Here is a 22,925-nt window from a genome sequence, read left to right as displayed (position 1 = left end):
AGAAAGGAAGGGACCTGCCCATGCCCGCAGTAGGTTTGTGGCCAGTCTGGGTCTTGGTGTTCCGAGTTCATATCTCTTCCCTTCGCCTTGGCCATTGCAGAGGCCAGGGTAGGATGTTTCCTCCGGTAAACTGCACAAGTTATGTGCTTCTTCTTTCTCACTTGGTCAGTATTCGCCAGCATCTGCTAGAAGCTAGGCACTGTGCCTGGCACCAGGGACACAGACAGGCGGCATGTGCAACCCGTCCTAATGTAAGCTCCAGAGGTGCAGAGACATTTTGTTCGGTGCTGTATTCCCCAAATGTAATGGAACTTGGTACATAGTAGGTTCTCAATAAATATTTGTTGGATGGAGGGATAGATTGGAGGGAGGATGGAAGGGCAGAGGGTGGGATGAATGAGTATGTGGGGGAATGAATGTGGTGAGAGTCTCGTGGGGGCATGCTGGAGAGGTGGACAGGGAAGGGTTGTTTCTAACCAGAAGATCAGGAAATCCTTAATGGTAGAGATGACATTGGAGTCTGGTCTTAGAAGATGCATAGATGGTCACCTGGTACATAGAAAGAGAGGCATCCAGCTGGAGCACCATATGGACAAAGGCATGGAATGTCTGGGATTGTTCTGTCCCCTCCCCTTATGTGTGACATTTCTGTTTCCAGGTTATAACGAGCGTGGTCCAGATGAGCCTCCCACAAGTATGTATCTTTGCACCCCGTACCCATCTTGAGCCAAGCTTTTCTCCTCACTAACAAAGGGAGCTTGCCCAGTATTGGCTTTCTAAACTTTCCACACCCATCCGGGTTGGAGAAAGAAATTTGAGCAAGCATTTCCTATAGGGATGGGGGTTGAGGTCAGATAATGACCTTGTAGTTCGTGCCTCCTGGAAACAAAATCTACAAGGGCCACAAAAGGGGCCTCAATATCAAGCTGCAAATTATGGTGGCCACTTAGTGGCTTGGCCAAATTTTCCCATTCACTTAGCCAATGGTCCCTTCATCTATCTTTTAACCCATCCATTCTTCCATTCTCCCAGTTATCCTTCTCTTGGACTTTTCCTTCCCGCCTTCCTTCCCTCCTTCTTTTCTTCCTTCCTTCAATCTTTCTTTCCTTCCTTCTTTCCCTTTGTCCATCAATCCACTAATCCATCATCCTTCCTTTCCTTCTTCCTTCTATTCTCTCATTTATCCATCCTCCATCTCTCCTTCCCCCCTTCATCCATCCTTTATTCGTTCTGTCCTTCATTCATTCTTCCATCTATACATCTTTCATTCTTTCCTTCCTTTCATCCATTCATCCGTCCATTCATCCTTTCTTCCTTTTCCCTGCTTCTCCCATCCCTCATTCATTCTATCCTTCATGTATTCTTCTACCCTTCCTCCATTCTTTCCTTCCTTCCTTCCTTTCTTCTTTCCTTCCATCCATCCATCCATCCTCTGCTTGTTCACTTTTTGTCCTTTTTGCCTTCTGTCCTTCCATCCATCTCTCTTACTTTCCTTCCTTGTGTTTATTCTTGCTTTCCCTTTTACCCCTCATTTGTTCATTCTTCCTCTGTCCATCCAGGTATCCCATCTGTCCACCTTTCTTCCCATTCATCTCTCTGCCTTCTTTGCTTAGTCTCTCTCTCTTGTTCACCTACCCTTACTCTCTTGGGTTCATTTCATTCATGGGCTCGCTCACCCCTCTGCTCACACAGTTCTTCCTTCCCTTGCTCTCATTTATGGCACACCTGTGAAGTCTTGTCTTGGGACCACCACTGCTGGAGTCCAGACAAATGTGGGGAGTTTCTCCCACTCTGTGGGGAGCTCTGTCCCCTCCTGATAACTGCCCTTTCCACAGCTCCTGAGGCAGCCACCACATTCCTGCCTAGTTCATCATCACCTGTGCAACCAGAAGCCACCACAGGTATTTAGGGAATCCTTTTTCTTTCCAAGAGAAACTTTACAGCCCTCCACCTCTACCAGCCAGTTGTACACAGGGGCTGAGAAGCCAGAGTGTAAAATTCTGGTTTAGGACAGTCATGCCAATCCAAAGATTCTACTGACAATTCAATCTAATGCATACCTTCATGGAGCCCCCAGTATTGTGAGATCAACAGACCATTATAACACAGTGTGAAATGTTTTGGGGAGAGGGATCTAACATAATTTGGAAGGTAAGGAATTTCTGGAGAAATTTGCACCCAAACTGATTCTTTAAGAATGAGTAGGGGGGCGCCTGGGTGGCGCAGTCGGTTAAGCGTCCGACTTCAGCCAGGTCACGATCTCGCGGTCCGTGAGTTCGAGCCCCGCGTCAGGCTCTGGGCTGATGGCTCAGAGCCTGGAGCCTGTTTCCGATTCTGTGTCTCCCTCTCTCTCTGCCCCTCCCCCGTTCATGCTCTGTCTCTCTCTGTCCCAAAAATAAATAAACGTTGAAAAAAAAATTAAAAAAAAAAATAATAAGTAGGAGTCATCAAGGCAAATAGGGGATGAAGAGTTTTCCTGGTGTAAGGAATCTGATGAGCAAAGGCTCAGTGGCCGGAAACAGCATAGTATATGGAGAGAATTGAGAGGGATTTAGTTTGCATGAACCATGAATCTTAACCTGGAATAGATGGAGAAGTGAAGCTGAAACACTGGCAAAAACCAGATTGGGAGGGACATTGAGTGCCAGGTCAAGAAGCTTGAACTTAACACTGAAGACCAAAGGAAGCCATGGGAAGTGGTGACTATACTGAGATTTTCACTTAAGAAAATTCTTCTAGGGTCTGGTCAGTTAAGTGTCCAACTCTTGATTTGAGCTGAGGATATGATCTCACGGTTCATTAGATCAAGCCCTTCATCAGGTTCTGTGCTGATAGCACAGAGTCTGCTTAGGATTCTCTCTCCCTCTCTCTCTGCCCCTCCCCCATGCTTTCTCTCTCTCTCTCTCTCTCTCTCTCTCTCTCTCTCTCCCTCTCCCTCTCCCTCTCCCTCTCTCCCTCTCTCAAAATAAACAAGCAGTTTAAAAAATTCTCTGGGACACCTGCATGGCTCAGTCCATTAAACATCCAACTTTGGCTCAGGTCATGATCTTGTGGTTCATGAGTTCAGGCCCCGTGTCAGGCTCTGTGCTGACAGCTCAGAGCCTGGAACCCGCTTCAGATTCTGTGTCTCCCTCTCTTTCTCTGCTCCTCCCCTGCTCATGATCTGTCTCTCTGTCTGTCTCTCTAAAAAATAAACATTAAAAAAATAAATTAAAAATTAAAAAATTTTTCCGCTAGACTTCAGTGCAGAGAACATTCTTTAGACAGGGCATCCAGCAAGTCTGCTGGGTTGTTGGTCCAGGTGAGAGAGGATAAGACTTGATCTGGGACAGGATAGAGAGAGGGTGTGTGAGGACCATTCTGTAAGTAGAAATGGTGTTACTTGGAGGGGAGAGAGAGGGAGCTAAGCAACGTGCTGGTTTTGGCTTGGGTGACCACATGGCAGGTGGTGGTGACACTGGAAGAGAAGATGACAGAGTAGGACGAATGCAGGATTTTGATTTGGTCTCAGGCCAGCTGTCAGTAGTCACCATCTCTCCCCCTCCTTCTCATAGCTATGGGACACAACCTGAAGACCTTCACACTGAACTTGACCATCTCCAACCTCCAGTATTCAACAGACATGAGCCACAGCTCAGCTACATTCAACTCCACCAAGAGGACCCTGCAGCACCTGGTGAGACCCTGCTCCTAGCAGCTCCTAGTGGGATAAATCCCACCCAGCCCCTCCTGCTCATCCGCCTCCTCCTTCCTCCCCAGCTTGGATCCTTGTTCCAGAAGAGCAGCCTGGGCCCCTTCTATTCAGGTTGCAGATTAATCTCCTTCAGGTAGGACTTCCTCCTGAGCATTTGCCAGTAGTGACCATTTTGGTGACCAACCCTTTCAGTCTTCCCACTGACCTCCCATTTGCCCTTCCCTCCTTTTGGCCCCCATACTGAGGTTTCAGAACCTCTCTTTAAGAGTCCCCACATCCCTCTCTCCCCAGGCCTGAGAAGGATGTGGTAGCCACTCATGTTAACGCCATCTGCACCTATCACCATGACCCCATGGGCTACAGGCTGGACCGAGAACAGCTTTACTGGGAGCTAAGCCAGCTGACCCATGGTGTCACCCAGATGGGCATCTATACCCTGGTCAGGGACAGCCTCTTCGTCAATGGTGAGTGATTTATAGCAATCATTATTTGTCTCTGTTCTATTTTATTTCTTCCTTAACAAGTCAGCCCAAGCTCTGATTGAAGGACACCCTCCCCAAACTCTCCATGGAGAGAGTCTCTCCTGTTATTTCAGGTAAAAAGAGTGAAATTCTTTGACCAAATTAATATAAATAATTGTAATTTGCACTCCAAATGTCTGACTCGTAGATCTCTTGGAATAGGATTTCTTCTATACAAGGTTCCTCCATGCCAGTGGTCCTCACCTGGGGGCAATTCTGCCCCTCAGGAGACACTTGGCAATGTCCGGAGACATTTTGATCACCACAACTGGGGGAGAGTGGTACTGGCACCTAGTGGCTCGAGGCTAGGGGTGTTACGAATGTCCTCCAATGATCAGGGATCCTCACTGCCAAGAGTTACATAGCTCCGAATATCAGTAGTTCTGGGAATGAGAAACCCTGCTCTACATGGGCCTCTGGTCCCTAGATGGGCACCAACTTATCACATGTTATCACAATTATTTAATTGTGTAAGAGTTATTTAAATGTAAGAGTTACATAGCTCCGAATATCAGTAGTTCTGAGAATGAGAAACTCTGCTCTACATGGGTCTCTGGTCCCTAGATGGGCACCAACTTATCACACGTTATCACAATTATTTAATTATCCAACTCTACGAAATTAAGGTCTTGTAGTCTGGCGATACACCCTCAGTTCTTTATGTGTCGGTACACTGTCATCCCCAATGAGTGAGTAAATGAGTGAACAAATGGGAGATGAGTATCTCAGCCCCCATATTGGGGGATCCACTGTAGTTCACATTCACGCATTCAACAGATGCATATACAATACTATTCTGTCCCAAGCCATGTGCTGGATACAGAGATGGAACTCGCAGGTTCTCTCCCTGAAAACTAATAATCAAGAGAATGAATGTTATCTAGGGACACACAAACAAGGCAGGGACACTGTTATTAACAGGGTGCTGTGGAAGCACACAGGAGGAGCAAGTCAAGGAGGGCTTCTTGGAAGAGGATATTATGTACCCAGCACTGTAGTAGGTATGGGGACATGGCAAGAACAAGACAGATGGGTCCCTGCTCTCCTGTAGTCTCATCTCATCAAGGTCCTGAAACATGAGTAGGAGATTTCCATAAAAAGAGGATTGAAAATATTCGAGGAAGCCGGAACTGCCTAAGCACAAGCAGAAAAACTCAGCTCAGGAGAATCACTGGAAAATTCCAGTTTTCCCCCTCTTTGGGGTGACTTTCCACTAGGAACCCCCCAGCATGTGGGCCTGAATTTGGCTGATTCTGACAGCAGTCATCAGGCCTCTCTCTGTGTGAAAGGGTAAGAGTCTCCACCTCTCTTCTCTTCCTATCATTGGCTCCAGGCTACGCTCCCCAGAATTTATCTATTCAGAATGAGTATCAGCTGAATTTCCGCATCCTCAACTGGAACCTCAGCAACTCAGACCCTGCATCCTTGGAGTACACAACCCTGCTGAGAGACATCCAGGACAAGGTGACATCTCTCTCGTCTTTCCTGTCTCTCCTTGCCCTGCCCCCCCCCCACCATTCCTCTGTCTGACTCACATCTATTAAGTGTTTAAACTCCTCCCTTTACCTAATGTGTTCTGGGTTCTCTCAGTTTCCAAAGGTTGTGCTCTGATTGCCTTCCCCACTTCCCAGATGGGCACACTAAGGCTCAGAAAGGGGAGTGGTGTGCCCAAGATCACACAGTGAGTTAAGGGGCAGAGCCAGAATTTGAACTCATGTCTCCTTTGTCCCAAAGCCTGTGTTCCTTCCATGACTCCAGGAGCTCCTGCCAGCCCCAGGCGATCTCCATCTTACCCTTTATTCTAGGTCACCAAACTCTACAGAGGCAGCCAGCTACAAGACATTTTCCTCTCCTGCCTGGTCACCAACTTGACGTAAGTTGAGGAGGTTGGCAGCACTGGCTGAGCTGGCAGCTTGTGGCTCTGAGCTACCATCCTGGCATACTCCTTGAGCTGGAAGTCACTGGCATGGTGCCCATGCTCTCCCATGTCCCTGTCAGTTAATCCTACCATCTCCTTTCATAGGTCTTCGGTTGGGGGGGTGGGAGGCAGGAAAAGGATTAACTTCCCGGGGCCACCAACTCCATTAACCACCACCTTCTCCTTTCTGGATGCTTTCAATAAATATCAGCCCAATAATAACATTTCCTATGGCCACACACCATCTATGACCATCTCCATTGTTCAGAGGGGAAGCTGAGGCTCAGAGAAGCAAAGTGAACAGCCCAAGAATTGCCCAACTTGGATTTTAATCCAAGTCTCCAAGGAATGGGTAGAGGAACTGAGACATCTACACTGGGGAGCAGGACAATCATGGGACACAGTGCCAACATTGAGTGTTTCCAAACTTCAGTTCCTTTGGCTTTAAGATGGGGATAATTATAATAATACCTTTCACCAGGGTGATGGTGAGGGAATGTGTATTCACTTCCTAGAGGTGCTCAATAGATGTTCATTAATTTTATAGTTATTTGTTCTATTCCCAACTCCTAGAAACCTTTTTTTTTTGGTCAGGGTCTCTTCTCTAGCCTGAGGGAAGAGGAAGCCAGGTAATTTCTTACTTCTTGCCTGTAGGTCTTTGGCTCTATAAAACAGGAACTCAGGAGACACTGATGGTGTTGGGTGCTGGCTAAGTTCCATGGTCTCTGTCCCTAGGTTGGACTCCATGTTGGTCACCATCAAGGCTCTGTTCTCTTCCAATGTGGACCCCAGTATGGTGAAGCAAGTCTTTCTAGACAAGACCCTGAATGTCTCATCCCACTGGCTTGGTGCCACCTATAAGCTGGCAGATTTGCATGTGACAGGTGTGAGATTGTGGGGTTGGTTTCATGGCTTGAAGAAATGGGGCTTTGAGGAGGAATGGGGCTTCTCTGTAGCACTGGAATGGATGGAGGCTCTGGAGGGGAAAGGGGGTCTTTCTGGAGGCCCATGTTGATGGACCATGGCAACGGGTCATCCCAACAGGAGGAGGAAAGAAAACATGCAGCAACTGCACCAAGGGGACAGTCATTTTTACATGTAGATATTTCTAACCCAAAGTGTGGAGTATCCTGTGTGTCCTTCTTAGGCCCTCCAGTTATGAGTCATGTACTGGTTGATTGAAGGACTCATTCATGCATTCATTCAACAAATATGTCATGAAAGTAAATAGGTGTTGATGATTCACTGTGATAACTGCTGTAATCAGGTAATTTAAAAAGCCTTTGGGAACTCACAAGGAGGGACACATGGCCCATCTTGAAAAGTTTTCTGGAGGAAGTTATTAAAAAACTGAGATATGATGGCGAACATAGCCTAGCCAATGGGAAGAGGTGGGGAGTTGAGCTAGCTGTGTTTATAACCTAGAAGATAAAATATTTGGGGAGACTGTAAGGAGTTTGGTGTCACTAGAGCAAACACTTTGGCCTGAGAGAAGTGATAGGTAAGGCTATAGATGCAGGCAGGGACTTCCTTGGGTATTGGGATGGTTTGCAGAAGAACACAACACAGAGTTCTGCTTTAGAAAGCTCATCTTCTGAGTTCTGTGTAGAGAGTGGATTGGGAGGGGGAGAAGACCAGAGGCAGCAAGACACATTAGGAACCTAGGTCAACAAAGGGGTATGACAGATGTCCCCTGAGGTGATCGGCACCTACACTTGCCATCTGTGCACCAGAGAAGCCCAGTCTCATCTTCCCCACACACTAGTGAGCTCTCATAATGCTTGAGGAAGAGTTGGATGGATAGACAGATCAATGGATTCAAAGTGGCCAGGTAGATGGAGATCTTATGTATCCCACCTTTCAGAATCCAACTCAGGTCACATTGCCAAGAATAATTAGACTAGCTGGAATGACTTCTTTGCTTAAATCTTCACCTGTTGGGGACTTCTATACCTTCTTTTTATTATAGAAGTGGAGTCAACAGCTCATCTACCAACAGACAGACCAACAAGCAGTCCCACCTCTCAGCACTTCCAGCTGAATTTCACTGTCACCAACCTACTCTATTCCCAAGACTTATCCCAGCCCAACACCACCAAACACCAGCGGAACAAGAGAAGTATCGAGAATGCGGTGAGAATGGGTTTGTGTCCCATGTAGAGACAGACCAATGGACGCTGGGTAGTCAGAGGGTGATTTTTTGTGACAATTCATCCAGACAGGTTCTTTTGCCCATTTACAAATAAAGAAACAGGCACAGAGAGGTTCAGGAGCTACTCTAGGATCATATAGCTAAGTCACACCCTGGAATGGGATGTCCTTTGGTGCACATACCTGGGCTAGTATTTGTTGAGATAATAAAAAGTAGATGGGGAAGTATGCTCAGTGGCTAAAAATTCTCTGATGCCACTAGGCCTGGAATTCTGATCAAGGGAACATCACCCTGTTTTTCAGCTCAACCAGCTCTTCCGAAACAGCAGCATGAAGAGTTATTTCTCTGACTGTCAAGTTTTAGCATTCAGGTGAGTTCCAACTCAGTACCTAATCACTCTGGAGACTCCCGTGGTCCTTTAAGTAAAAGTATCCCCATGTCATGGTCTCAGTTTCTAGTTCTTATGGAAGATAGCCCTATGAGTATAAAACTGTTACCTAAAAACCAGCTTGTTCCTAAACCAATGACGCCAACTGACTTAGAAACTCAAGAGAGCCAGTGTAGACCTCAGTAGACATGGAGGTACCTGGTGCTGGGAGCCATGGAATATGGAGTGTAGCATCAATGAATGCCTTAAGAAATCAGCTGTTGGAGGGGCACCTGGGTGGCTCAGTTAAGCATCCGACTTCAGCTCAGGTCATGATCTCACAGTTCGTGAGCTCAAGCCCCATATCAGGCTCTGTACTGACAGCTCAGAGCCTGGAGCCTGCTTCGAATTCTGTGTCTCCCTCTCTCTCTGCTCTTCCCCTGCTCAGGCTCTGTCACTCTCTCCTTCAAAAGTAATTAAAACATTAAAAAGAATTTTTTTTAAGAAATCAGCCATTGGAGTCAGGATCCATAGAAGATGGGGGTGGGTAGAACCAGATGACTTAGAATCCAGCAGTCTAACTGTGTTACTCAGTAGTATAGCCACTAATCACATGAGGCAATCGAAATTGTTTATACATCTCTTGAGATATGATTCACCTATAAAATGCACCCTTTTGAAGTATACAATTTAGTGGTATATTTATAGAGTGGTACAACCATCCCACTCTCTAACGGTAGGATGTTTAAAAAAAAAAAAGTCCTGTCCCCATTAGCAGCTGCTACCTATTCTTCCCTCAGCCCCATCCCCTAGCAAACAATAATCTACTTTCTGTCTCTCTGGATTTGCCTATTCTGAACATTCCATTTAAATGGATCAATACACTATGTGGTCTTTTGTGACTGACTTCCTTCACTGAGCATCCTGTTTTCAGGGTTGATCCATGTTGTAGCATGGATAGGTACTCTATTCCTTCCTCTGTGACTGAACAATGTTCTGTTGTATGGCTATGCCACTTTTCGTTTATCCATCCATTCACTGATGGACATTGGCTTGTCTCCCCCTTTGCCTATTATGAATAATGACCCTGGACCCTATTACGAATAATGAAAAACTTGTGTAAGTCTTTGCATCAGTTTGAGTTTGAAGTTCTTTTGGGCATATACATAGGACTGGTCTTGGAGGGTCATGTGTTAATTTCATGTTAACTTTTGAGGAACTACTGAACTGTTTGCCTAAGAGGCTCTACCATTTGCCATCCCCACAAGCAACGTGTGAGGGTTCCAGGTCTTCACCAACAATTGTTATTATCCTTTTTTTACTCTAATCATCCTAGTGGATGTGAAGTGGTACCTCACTGTGGCTTTGATTTGCATTTTCCTAGTGATTAGTGATGTGGAGCAATTTTTCATGTACTATGGGTCATTTCTGTACCTTCTTTGCAGAAATGTCTATTCAGGTCCTTTACCCAGTTTTGCATTGATTGTCTTTCTACTTGTTGAGTTATAATTGTTCTTTGTGTGTTCTGGATACTACACCCTTATCAGACATATGATTTGCAAATATGTTCTTCCATTTTAGTAGGTTGCCTTTTCACCTTCTAAGTACTACCCTTTGAAACACAATCATTCTTAATTTTGATGACTCTCAATTTATCAATGTTTTCTTTGGTTGTTTGTGATTTTAGTCCCATATCTAAAAAACCATTGCCTAATCCAAATTCACAAAGATTTATTTACACCTAGGTTTTCTTCTAAGGATTGTATCATTATCTCTTACATTTAGGCATTTGATTTATTTTGAATTAATTTTTGTATATGTTGTGAGGTACGGGTCCAATTTCATTCTTTTGTATGTGGATATCTAGTTGTCTTAGTACCATTTGTTAAAAATTTTTTTTAACATTTATTCATTTTTGAGAACAGAGAGAGACAGAGTGCGAGTGGGGGAGGGGCAGAGAGAGGGAGACACAGAATCCAAAGCAGGCTCCAGGCTCTGAGCTGTCAGCACAGAGCCCGAGGTGGGGCTCGAACTCACAAACCATTAGATCATGACCTGAGCCGATATCAGATGCTTAACCGACTGAGCCACCCAGGCGCCCCTGTCAATTCACTTCTTCTTCTTCTTTTTTTTTAAATGGTTTTTTTTTTTTTGAAAGAGAGAGGAGAGAGAGACACAGAATCTGAAGCAGGCTCCAGGCTCTGAGCTGTCAGCACAGAGCCCGAGGTGGGGCTCGAACCCACAAACCTTGAGATTATGACCTGAGCCGAAGTTAGGCACTCAACTGACTGAGCCACCCAGGTGCCCCATCAGTACCATTTGTTAAATAGACTATTCTTTCCCTATTATCTTGGCAACCTTGTTGAAAATCAATGTCCATGATTGCATGAGTTTTTTATGGATTCTAAATTCTATCCCACTGATCTATATGTCTATCCTTATACTAGTGGCAACTGTTTTTATTACTGTAGCTTGGTATAAGTTTTGAAATTGGGAAATCGAGTTCTCCAACTTTGTACTTTCTCCATATTGATTTACCTATTTGAGGTCCCTTGCAACCCCATATGGGTTTTAGAATCAGCTTATTAATTTCTGTAAAAGAGTCAGCTGGGATTCTGATAGGGATTGCATTTTATCGGTAGATCAGTTTGGGGAGTATTGACATTTCAACAATAATAAATCCCCAGTCTATGAACATGGGATGTGTTTCCATGTATTTAGGTATTTTAAAATTTCTTTCAACATGTTTTATAGTTTTCAATGTACAAATCTCACAATGTTTTTGTTAAATTTATTCCTACATGTTTTGTATTTTGTTCTTTGATGCTGTTATAAATGGAATTGTTTTATTTCATTTTTAAGAATGTTAATTGCTAGGGGTGCCTGAGTGGCTCAGTTGATTGAGCCTCTGACTTCGGCTTGGGTCATGATCTCACAGCTCATGGGTTGTGCTGATGGCTTGGAGCCTGGGGCCTGCTTTGGATTCTATGTCTCCCTCTCTCTGTGCCCTCCCCCACTCACTCTGTCTCTCTCTCAAAAATAAATAAACACTGGGGCGCCTGGGTGGCGCAGTCGGTTAAGTGTCCGACTTCAGCCAGGTCATGATCTCGCGGTCCGTGAGTTCGAGCCCCGCATCAGGCTCTGGGCTGATGGCTCAGAGCCTGGAGCCTGCTTCCGATTCTGTGTCTCCCTCTCTCTCTGCCCCTCCCCCATTCATGCTCTGTCTCTCTCTGTCCCAAAAATAAATAAACGTTGAAAAATAAATAAATAAATAAATAAACATTAAAAAAAATTTTTTTAAAGATGTTAATTGCTAGTGTATATAAATACAATGATTTTTGTACATTGGTCTTATATCCTACATTCATGCTGAACTAATAGTTTTCAGCTATGTGTGTCTGTGTCTGTGTCTGTGTATTAGGATTTTCTATATCTAATAACATGTCATCTGCAAATAGAGATAATTCTACATCTTTCCTTCCCATCTGAATTTTTATCATTTCTTTTTCTTGCCTGATTATTTTATTAGAATTACATCTATTAAAATGTAAATAGGACATGAAATGAAGGAAGACAACACTGTCTTGTCCCCAGTCTTAGGGGAAAACTTTCAGTCTTTCACCATTGAGTATGATTTTATCTGTGAGTTTTTCACAGATGCTGTTTTTCAGGTTGAGCAACTTTACTTTCTATTCCTAGTTTGTTGGGTTTTTTTTTTTTTTAATCATAAAGGATGTTGTATTTTCTCATATTCTCCTTTTGGATGTGTTTGAGATTGGGTGGCATTTGTCCTTTATTAATATGCTCTATTCCACTGGCAATTTTTTAAGATATTAAGCTAGCCTTTTAGCTAGAGGTGAGAGATTAAGGCCTACTCAAATATTTCCTAGGTATTCACACAACCCCACACACTTGTGACTTTCTAGATCCCCACAAACACATTGGAGCTTTTCAAAACCCTTCAGGGACATCTCATTCCCTACTTTTTAAAAAGTTTTTGGCTCACCTCTTGCCTGCCTCAACTGTTACTGCTTCCTCAGGCAGCTGCCATGTTAAACAATAATCACTGATTGTTTTGGGCAAGTGCCCTGGGAATAGGCTTCCCTGACCGAAAAAAGTTCGGAATCAAATAAAGTCAAATCTTGAAAATGGGGCTTTCTAAAAGGAATCTCCAGACAGGTCAGATATTGAAAAGTCAGTGGGAATGGGTTGTTTTTGGGAATTCCAAACAGATTATGGCTATTAGGCTGCTGGTTTTCACAGCTACCATGGTTCTCATACTGCTGGTTTTCAAAGTGTCTAGGGATATTGTGAGAGCAGCCTGGAAATAATGCAAGTTCTAATGCCATACAGCTTGCTCCTTTTACCAAGATTCAGCCATCTTTTCCCTCAACTAAATGATCCTCAGGTTATTGCAAACCTTTGGTTAATGAAAAGGTTGATTTTGGCCATTCTTGCCAGTGTTCTCAATGATTTTATGCATTTTTGGAAGTCCTTAGTCCAAATGTTTCAAATGTGTTCTCCCCATGGCTCTTTATTTATTAATTCATTAAATTAAATTAAATGAGATATTCAGTTACTCACCCATAGTACCATACTTTAAGTGTTCAACAACCTGAGTCTAATAATGACTGTATTTTGATATTTAGGCACAAATGTTTGTATCGTTGTAGAAGGTCCTTTTGGACATGACTTCCTTCTAGAAGCGGGGTAGAATTCAAGATACCCTTGTTCATCCCTTTTGCCCTTCCAGGTCTGTCCCCGACAGCAACCACACTGGGGTGGACTCCATCTGTAACTTTTCACCATTGGCTCGGAGACTGGACAGAATTGCCATCTATGAGGAGTTCTTGAGGCTGACCCAAAATGGTACCCAGCTGCAGAATTTTACCCTGGACAGAAACAGTGTCCTTGTGGATGGTAAGGCATCCTGGTCATTGGGGCAGGAATGGAGGGTTCCAACTTCCACACACGGGGCTCTTCCTGGGAATCTGGAGACCTGGGGTTAAATCAGCATTGAACTTTTTTTAGGCTGGCAGGAAATGGCATAGTCTCCCAGGCTTTATCCACCATCGAAGGAGAGGAAAGGACACCCAGTGGGATATTGGAGATACTTGCTCTCTCGGAGATAGCTCTGTGACTTCAGACTGGTCACTTCCCTTCTCTGGAATTCTGTCTCTCATCTCTGTACTGAAGTCACTTGGCGAGACAGTCAGTAAGGGCCTCTGGCTCCAAGCTGTGTGTGAGCCAGCCTTGACGGACATAGGGGATGGACCTCTTTTCTTCCTGACAGGCTGTATAAAAACAGGCAATGGACCTGACATGGCCCACGGGGTGTCATTTGCCAAGTTTCGCTCTAGATCAGCACCATGCAGAACTTTCTGCAATGATGGATTGTTCTATATGTGTGCTGTCTAGTACAGCAGACATATGTGACCATTGAGTACTTGAAGTCTGGCTAATGTGACTGGCTTTTACAGTTCCTGAGTTTTAATGTTACCAAGGTACCATATTTTTAATTTTATTTAATTAAAATTATTTTTTTATTTTAGTTAACATACAGTGCAGTATTGGTTTCAGAAGTATAATTCAGTGATTCATCACTTACATACAATATCCAGTCCTCATGACAAGTGCCCTTCTTAATAGCCATTACCCATCTAGCTTATCTCCCAGCCACCTCCCTCCTTCAACCCTCAGTTTGTTTTCTCTCATTAAGAGTCTCTTGTGGTTTGTTGGAAAAAAGAAAAAAAAAAGAAAAATTAAAATTATTTTTAAGCCACTTGTAGCTGCTCCATATTGGACAGCACATCTATAAGAAATTGGCTAGGGAGAGGGTGTATACTAGGGGGGCCTGAAACCTGCCCCCATGCCCAGTAGGTAGTATGTGTCCCTACCCTCATGGGGTTTATGTTGCAGTTGGCAATAACAAGAATAGGCAATTGAAAATTATAAATTATTTAATGTGAAATAATTCATACTTGGGAGTGGTAATCAGAGAAGCCTTCCTGGAGGAAATTACACTGCAGGTGAATCCTGGAAAGTGGGTATAAAGCAACTTGGTAAAGGAGAAGGGGGTGAATGTGTTTGTAGGCAGAGGAGAGACAATTGGGAATTTACAAATTTACAGAGATCACTTGGGCTTACCAACTAGGATGACCCATTCTCCCCCAAACTATCATAAGATGGCTCAGCCCAATTTCGGTCCTTCTTGTCCACTGGTATGAATTTGATTTAATTAATTACACCCCTGTAGTGCGATAATAGCCTTGGATTAGGTAGCCTTTTTAGAGAAAAATGGGTCAACATCATAATTCCTACTTCAACATTTCAGTGAAAATATGAAGCAAGGGTGGTGAGTGCTGATAATTTATACATTGGATGAAATAATGTTTTAATCGGGTGAAATATACATTGTTAAACCTAGGTGATGTATGTTTATGATATTCTATGTTTCTGTGCATTTGAAAAGTTTTATTTAAAAAGCATAAAACAAACTCACGTGCATTCTCCATTTCATTCACTTCCAGGGTATTCTCCCAACAGAAATGATGTCTTGACTGAGAATTCAGGTAAGCCTCAAAGAAGCTCCAACCCAGATTGGGGCAGGAATGTCTTGATGCTGTACCTGATCAAAGAGACCCATGTACCCAGAGTCATAGATGATGATGAAAGGTGGCCAAGGCGGGTCAGGGACTGTTAGGCACAATGCAGGGACAGCAGGAGCCCTGGAAAATGACAGGAGGAGGCTAACACCAGCCCTTGTCTCCCCAGACCTCCCCTTCTGGGCCATCATCCTCATTTGCTTGGCGGGACTCCTGGTACTCATCACATGCCTGATCTGCTGTTTCCTGGTAAGGAAGGAAGGGTTCCTTGTCTTTTTATCATTGGGTTGTAAGAATTCTTTATATTTTATAAATACATGTCATGTGCTGGGAATATTTTGTGATTTTTTTTTCTCCCAGTCTGTGTGTGGCTTGCTTTTTCCTTTTTTTTTTTTTTTTAATTTTTTTTAATTTATTCTTGAGAGAGTTAGAGCACAAGTGGAGGAGGAGCAGAGAGAGGGAGACACAGAATCTGAAGCAGGCTCCAGAGTCTGAGCTGCCAGCACAGGGCCTGATGTGGGGCTCAAAGTCATGAACCACAGGACCTGACCTGAACCAAAGTTGGACACTTAACCAAATGAGCCACCCAGGCGCCCCAAATTTTTCCTTCTTTAAAACAACATTAGCGGGGCGCCTGGGTGGCGCAGTCGGTTAAGCGTCCGACTTCAGCCAGGTCACGATCTCGTGGTCCGTGAGTTCGAGCCCCGCGTCGGGCTCTGGGCTGATGGCTCGGAGCCTGGAGCCTGTTTCCGATTCTGTGTCTCTCTCTCTCTCTCTGCCCCTCCCCCGTTCATGCTCTGTCTCTCTCTGTCCCAAAAATAAATAAAAAACGTTGAAAAAAATTAAAAAAAAAAAAAAAAACATTAGTCATTAGGGAAATGTAAATGAAAATCATAATGAGGTATTGTGACACACAAGGGTGGCTAAAATTAAAAAGACTGACTATAATAATTGTTGGTGAAGATGAGGAACAACCAGAACTCTCAAATAGTGAGAAATAGCTTGGATGCATCTTTAAAGGTCACGTACACCTACCCAGCCTTTCCACTCCTAGGAATTCATGCAAGAGAAATAATAAAATATCCTTTGGATAAATACCTAGTAGTACAATTGCTGGGTTATAGGGTAGTTCTATTTTTTTTTTTTTAGTAACCTCCATACTGTTTTCCAGAGTGGCTGCACCAGTTTGCATTCCCACCAGTCATACAAAAGTGTTCCCCTTTCTCCACATCCTTCCCAACATCTGTTGTTTCCTGAATTGTTAATTTTGGCCACTCTGACAGGTGTGAGATGGTATCTCATTGTGGTTTTGATTTGTATTTCCCTGATGATGAGTAACGTTCAGCATCTTTTCATGTGTCTGTTAGCCATCTGGATTTCTTCTTTCAAAAAGTGTCTGTTCATGTCTTTTGCCCATTTCTTCACTGGGTTATTTGTTTTTTGGGGTGTTGTGTTGGTAAGTTCTTTATAGATTTTGGTTACTAACCCTTTATCCAATATGTCATTTGCAAATATCTTCTTCTATTCCATTGGTTGCCTTTTAGTTTTGTTGATTATTTCCTTTACTGTGCAGAAAATAATAAAATAAAATGAAATAAAATAAAATAAAATAAAATAAAATCTATACCAAGTCATGTGCACAAATGTTCATAGTAACTTTTATTTTACTAGCCAAAAACTGAAAACAACCCAGAAGTCCATCAACAGGTGAATAGACAAACAAACCATGATCTATCACCTGATGGAATATTACTCAGCAATAAAAAGGAATGAATTATAAGTACATGCACTGACATGCATAAATCTTAAAATAATAATGTGGAGGGAAAGAAGCCAGATAACAATGAATACATAGTTTATGATCCTGTTTATAAGCAAATTGTTGAATGTAAGCTAATCTATAGGGATATCAATCAGATCAGGGGTTGCCTGGGAATGAGAATGTGCTTGCAAATGGCAAGGAAGGAGTGATTACAGAGGGGCTCGAAGACACTTTTGGGGATGAGGAGCACTCCTTGTCTTGATTGTGGTGATGGTTCAAATTATAATCAAAACTTATCAAATCATTTGCTCTACATGTATGCGGTTCATTGTACATCAGTTATACCTCAATTAAGCTAGAGGGGGTGTGTGTGGAAGGAGAGGAAGGGAGAGGGGGTGAATGAGTGAGATGGAGAGAGGGAGGGAGAGGGTATGAATGGGATATCAGAGAAAATGGTAGAAAAACAAAGTTAAAGGGAAGAGAGAAGATGAGAAAGAGATAAAAGAGAGACAAAACGGGGCACCTGGGTGGCTCAGTCAGTTAAGCGTCCGACTTCAGCTCAGGTCATGATCTTGCGGTCCGTGAGTTCGAGCCCCGTGTCAGGCTCTGTGCTGACCGCTCAGAGCCTGGAGCCTATTTTGGATTCTGTGTCTCCCTCTCTCTCTAACCCTCCCCCGTTCATGCTCTGTCTCTCTCTGTCTCAAAAATAAATAAACGTTAAAAAAAAACATTTAAAAAAAGAGAGACAAAGCAGTGGCACCTGGGTGGCTCAGTCGGTTAAGTGTCCAACTCTTGATTTCGGCTCTGGTCTTGATCTTGTGCTTCATGGGTTCCAACCCCACATCGGGCTCTGTACTGACAGTGAGAGCCTACTTGGGATTCTCTCTCTCCCTCTCTCTGCTCCTCCCACTCATTCTCTCTGTCTCTCTCTCAAAAATAAATAAATGAACTTAAAATTTTTTTTAAAAAAAGAGGGACAAGGGAAAGGAAAAGAAGGAGTAAGAGAAAATTATGTTGAGAGAGATATAGGAGGCAAGCCTCTGTGGCTTTGGCCATCTCCGTCCCCGGAGTCCCATGTAGTGGATCAGACCATTCTCATGCCCTCTCCTTGCCCTTGCAGGTCACCATCCGCCTGCGGAAGAAGGAGGGAGACTACGAGGTTCAGCAACACAGCCTGGGCTATTACCTGCCACACCTAGACCTGAAGTTGCAGTGAGCTCTGCCTGCGGCTCCAAGGGAGCTTGGCTGGAATAGAAATAAACCACATTGGTCGGACACAGCCTCTGAGCCCTTCTTGACTTGGCCCCTAACTAGTTCCCAGGGGACCAAGATGAAAGGTTTCCCCTTTCACTAAGTCCTCAAAGGGCAATTGCAACCCTGTCTTTTGGTTTTATGCCATTTCGTCCCTCAAGGGCACTAGAACTGGCAAAAAAAAAAAAAAAAAAAAAAAAAGATTCACAGACATTGTCATTGTATAAAATCAACATCCCACCTCAGTGTGAGGTTTCTCTTCCTAGAAACCTGGGAGCACACCTCCCCTTGCCTCTGTGCCAGCCATCCCTGCCATCTCTGTTCCTCCATCTTGCCCCACCCCCAAAGTTCCCCTTACACCGCCTCATTCCCTGAAGCTCAGGTGCACCAGGACTTCCAGACCAGTCTACCTCAGGGGCTCCTCTCCCATCATGGGTCCTCCACGATGGGAAATGGTCCAAGAAGGAAACGAGCGAGTCATAAATGACTCCATGATCAACTTTGGGACTTAGAGCTGGGATCACTAGGTATCCAGAAAGCCTCAGTCCCCAGAGTAATACCAAGACTGGAGAGAGATACAGGGTCTGCTTTGGATCTAAAGACAAATAAAGCTCATTGGGGAAAAAAATCTAAAGACAAAGCCAGACAGTCTTTCTTCATCCAACAAGAGAGAGCAGGGGCTCCCCAGGAAGCAGCCTAGAGTGACCCAGGGTCAGGGAGCTATGCTGTCCTGCCTTGGGTTCATGGGAACAGATGGCCCAATCTCTACTCAGTTTGCAGACGATCACGGCTGAAGACACAAGGGCTGAGAAGTAACAGTGATACCACCATTCGTACTTACTTGGTGTGAGGTTCACATCCTCAGTCCCAAGCAGTCTCTGAGAACGTCTTCTCTGGAGATTATAATAATAATAACAAGAGTATCATTACTGACTACTTAATATCTACTAAGCAACATGACTGGCAAGCTCTGCGCGCACGATCTCACTTAAACTCACCATCCTTGACAGCTGCACTCCCATTTTATAGCTAATGATATAGACGCTTGGAAAGACTAAGCAGCGAGGAAGGAAAAAATTACTAAGAACCTAAATTAAACACTTCACCACACTATCTTTCAAAGAAAAAGATAAAAGCACTTTCTGAAATACAGACAGACTCAACGTTGACCTGCCACAGGCCTTCAGTGATAGAACCAGTAGAGAATGTTCATCAGGAAGCAGAAATGTGACCCCAGAAAAATGTAACAAGAGTCATGAGGAAAGGAGAGAAAATCAGTGTATCTAAATCAGTTAGTTTTTTTTTTAATTTTTTAATGTTTATTTTTGAGAGAGAGAGAGAGAGAGACACAGCATGAGTGGGGGAGGGGCAGAGAGTGAGGGAGACATAGAATCTGAAGCAGGCTCCAGGCTCTAAGCTGTCGGCACAGAGCCCGACACAGGTCTCGAACTCACAAGCAGCAAGATCATGACCTGGGCCGAAGTCAGATGCTCAACTGACTGAGCTCCCCCCAGGTCCCTCAAGATTTAATCTTAAAATAACTCCTTTTTAGGGAAGATAGAAATAATACAAATATTCTGTTATTTTCTATCAATTCATTCTCAGAAATTGATGAATCCATGAGACAAAAGAAGTAATGATGGAAGGGATTTGAATATTGCCACAGGTTAGTTGGGCAAACAGACAATTAAATCCCAACAAGCAGTGGCTCACTGATAGAGTAAAGATGCTGAGAACAGTCCTTCTTGACATCATGATCCCCAAAATGGCACAATTTTCATGGATCAAATTTTCAACACGTACAGGTATTTAAAAAATGGGAAGTCTCTTATTTCTTCTTTCTGTTGACTTCTGAGTTCACATGCAACAAAGAACAGAAAAATAGAGACCTACAAACATATCTTCTTTGAGAGCATAGATATAACAGCTTTAATGAAATATTATGTTGGAATCTGTTGGAATATTACACAAAAGTAACTAGGCAGGTTTTACTCTGTGAGCCCAGAACACTAAATAATCCCGTGACTTTGATAACTCGGTTGACTTGAAAATACAAATAAATGACACAGTAAAGAAAGTAAAGGAAGACAAGAGTACAATACAGAAAGGAAAGATCTCCTTTCTCCCCTCACCAGAAACCCAATCTCGCAGCTTAAAAAAAATCACTGTCTCCATTGTGTCACACAATACAATTTAATACAAGGAAAGTATTGGTACATACTTAAGTTTCAGGGGCTCAGACCACGAAGACACAATGGACACTGCAAAGAGACATTAATAAAGTGCTGTGCTGCATTCCATCTGCACAGGGCTCTCCTTTTATTCGTGGTGTTTTTCGAGATGTCCTTCTTGGCCCCTCACTTTTTCTGCCTCGCTAGCGAGTCTGTCTATAGCCAGTGCTGTAGCCAGCCTTTCTCTTGCCGTCTTCACTTTCTTTTCTTGTTTCTTGATATCCTCCTCAGTCACCAGAAATTGTTTGCACATGAGCTGCGGGATACCCAGACCAGCTTCTGGAATCATCTTGGCCAAATCCGAAGAGCTGGCAAGGATGGGCATGGGGCTTGAGTTCGGGCCACCTGCAAGAACACCTGGCAGATAGCCACCTGTGCACTGAGGTGCGAGTTTTTGCAAGGCTTTGGCAAGGTCCAAAGTGTTTAATGGTTCCCCTGTGCTGCTGCAGGCCTGGAGACCTTGCAGTCTCTTTTGCCAGCACACCTGTTGGGGCTTGTCCAAGGTTCCCTCCCAGTGATGGCATCTGACCTCGTTGCCAGGATGGGCTGTGATTCTGGTAACTGGCGTCTTAAATACATAGCTGGACATCCTCAAAGGGATTGAGACACTTAAGCGAGACTTCAGTTTGGATTGGTTTCCACAATCATGTTGCTTCCTCTGTGAAGTCTTGACCATCATACTTCTTTTCCTTTTGCCCTATAAAAATAAGTCATGATATTGGATTAAAATGATAAATGAGGACTGCCTTCTTAGGAGCATTCTATTTGGTATCTTGTACATCCACCTTCCTTCTCTACCTTTGGGGATAGGTCTGACTTGCGTCCTGGGACATCATCAAATAGATTTGTGTCAGAACCAGAAAGTTCAAGGTTAAAACTCAGGATCTACTCCAGATCGTTTCTCCTCCATGGTTTTGTAAGATGCTCTCTGTTACAATTTATTCTCACTTGTGCTTGTCACTCTCAACCACACAATTCCTGGTCCTCCCTCTCTGGACACACGGTTACTTAGTCTTTCTCTAAGTCTCCAGCCCCACCATCCTTCTGTGTTATGTGACTATTCATTTGGTCACCCATGGACCTCTTTGTTTTCATAGCTCCTGCAGAGCTTAAACCAATAATGAAATTATCATCTGCCCCATTCTTAGCAACTCGCTCCTAAATCCCAGACATTTACGTCAACTGAAATGGTCATGACCAAAAATAAATAATTCAGAAAACATATTCACCCACCATAAATTCCTCATTTTCAGTTTTCACTCAAACACTCATACAATAGTTACCTGTCCCTCAAGATCGGAAGTGATGCCAGATCACCGTATCTTCACCTTACTTTCTCCCCTATCCCTATCACTCCTGGATTCCATGGTCTATGATCTCAATAATTCCCTTGGAATAATCCAGAATTCTTTAACACTTGTCGTATCTGCCTTATAAAACTTCAAATCTGAAAGACCCTGTTCATCTGCTACGCTAGATACTGCTGGTCTTATGATAACTACTGAGAAGAGCACACATATTTTGGTACCACTATAAATCCAAAATCACCTGCCTCCCCTGCGAAGCATCCATAATGTCTGGAAATTTTACTTTATTTTCATGTGTTGGCATTTTTATTCCCTGTTTTTTCACAAGGCTTGTTTCAAACATTCCCTACTTTTCTTTCTGCTTCATACCTATTCAAGATCCCCTAACTTGCCTGATATTTCGATAAGGCTCTTTCTATTCCTTCCCCTTTGTTGTGAGCTGCTGAGAAAAGGCCCTCTACATCATGTGCCTCTGGAGCCTCATCTTCAAGAACCTTCTCAGACTACCCCCACCCTTGTGTGTGCCCTCACCATTCTGTGGGTTTTGCCTTGGTAAGGTCACAACGACTCCTTTGTTACTAGGCCCAGTAGGAACTTTTCAATGTTCATATGACATGATCTTTAAGTGGAAAACTTTTAAGTATGTTTGCAGCAACTTACATACGGGACTCCTATTTCACAGCTGTGAGTCATTTACAATGTACATCCGAGATGTAGAGCAGGTACATCCGATAAAACTCAATTTACAAACCGAGGTTGTGTTGTGAGTGGAAAGTGCAAACTGGATTTCTTAGAGCACACAAAAATACAACTATCTCTATTAATTTCTACACTGGTTGCATGCACAGATGAAAATATCTTGGCGATAATGTTTTAAAATATGCTATTAAGATTAGTTTCACGTGCTTATTTTTAGCTTTTTAAAGGTGACTGCTAAATAAAAATTTCAAGTCCGTAGTAAAGAGTGCTTAGCGGTCCTACTGACAGCACTTATTAAGCCATGTGTAAAAATAAAGCCCAGAGCAAAATGTCTGGGAAAAATTTTCCCAAGGAGAGGGGTCTACCTTGACCCCACAGCAAGATATAGAACACACACACACACACACACACACTCCGA

The 22,925-nt window shown here is 43.5% G+C and overlaps 2 protein-coding genes across 4 annotated transcripts in view; one reads left to right on the top strand and one right to left on the bottom strand.

The window, feature by feature from the left end:
- MUC16 (mucin 16, cell surface associated) overlaps positions 1–18,294 on the top strand; it is a 102,916-nt gene extending 84,622 nt beyond the window's left edge. Inside the window, exons 44-57 of one of the 2 annotated variants that reach the window (XM_045053094.1) lie at positions 659–694; positions 1,836–1,901; positions 3,555–3,676; positions 3,760–3,827; positions 3,986–4,158; positions 5,549–5,679; positions 6,021–6,088; positions 6,869–7,017; positions 8,103–8,266; positions 8,588–8,655; positions 13,406–13,572; positions 15,183–15,224; positions 15,427–15,506; positions 18,140–18,294. In XM_045053094.1, the coding sequence (XP_044909029.1) occupies positions 659–694; positions 1,836–1,901; positions 3,555–3,676; positions 3,760–3,827; positions 3,986–4,158; positions 5,549–5,679; positions 6,021–6,088; positions 6,869–7,017; positions 8,103–8,266; positions 8,588–8,655; positions 13,406–13,572; positions 15,183–15,224; positions 15,427–15,506; positions 18,140–18,235 (1,430 nt within the window). In that variant the 3' untranslated portion in view covers positions 18,236–18,294. Of the gene's footprint in view, positions 1–658; positions 695–1,835; positions 1,902–3,554; positions 3,677–3,759; positions 3,828–3,985; positions 4,159–5,548; positions 5,680–6,020; positions 6,089–6,868; positions 7,018–8,102; positions 8,267–8,587; positions 8,656–13,405; positions 13,573–15,182; positions 15,225–15,426; positions 15,507–18,139 lie in introns of those variants that run through there. The other variant, XM_045053095.1, reaches the window with a different exon arrangement.
- A 2,150-nt stretch (positions 18,295–20,444) lies between these two features.
- LOC101081786 (methyl-CpG-binding domain protein 3-like 1) lies at positions 20,445–22,326 on the bottom strand. Of its 2 annotated transcripts, none has more exons than XM_019817065.3 (2): positions 22,201–22,326; positions 20,445–21,198 (listed from the first exon to the last, which is right to left on the bottom strand). In XM_019817065.3, exon 2 carries the CDS (start codon positions 21,178–21,180, stop codon positions 20,590–20,592), a length of 591 nt encoding a protein of 196 aa, XP_019672624.3. In that variant the 5' UTR covers positions 21,181–21,198; positions 22,201–22,326; the 3' UTR covers positions 20,445–20,589. The 2 variants fall into 2 exon arrangements, with proteins under 2 accessions (XP_019672624.3, XP_003981878.3); XM_003981829.6 differs by lacking the exon at positions 22,201–22,326 and adding an exon at positions 21,785–22,183.
- Between the last annotated feature and the right edge of the window lie 599 nt (positions 22,327–22,925).

This window comes from Felis catus, chromosome A2 (genome assembly GCF_018350175.1).
Source record: "Felis catus isolate Fca126 chromosome A2, F.catus_Fca126_mat1.0, whole genome shotgun sequence".
Classification (NCBI taxonomy): Eukaryota; Metazoa; Chordata; class Mammalia; order Carnivora; family Felidae; genus Felis; species Felis catus.
Note: the sequence above shows the minus strand (reverse complement) of the source record. Positions and strands in the feature narration are given on the sequence as shown.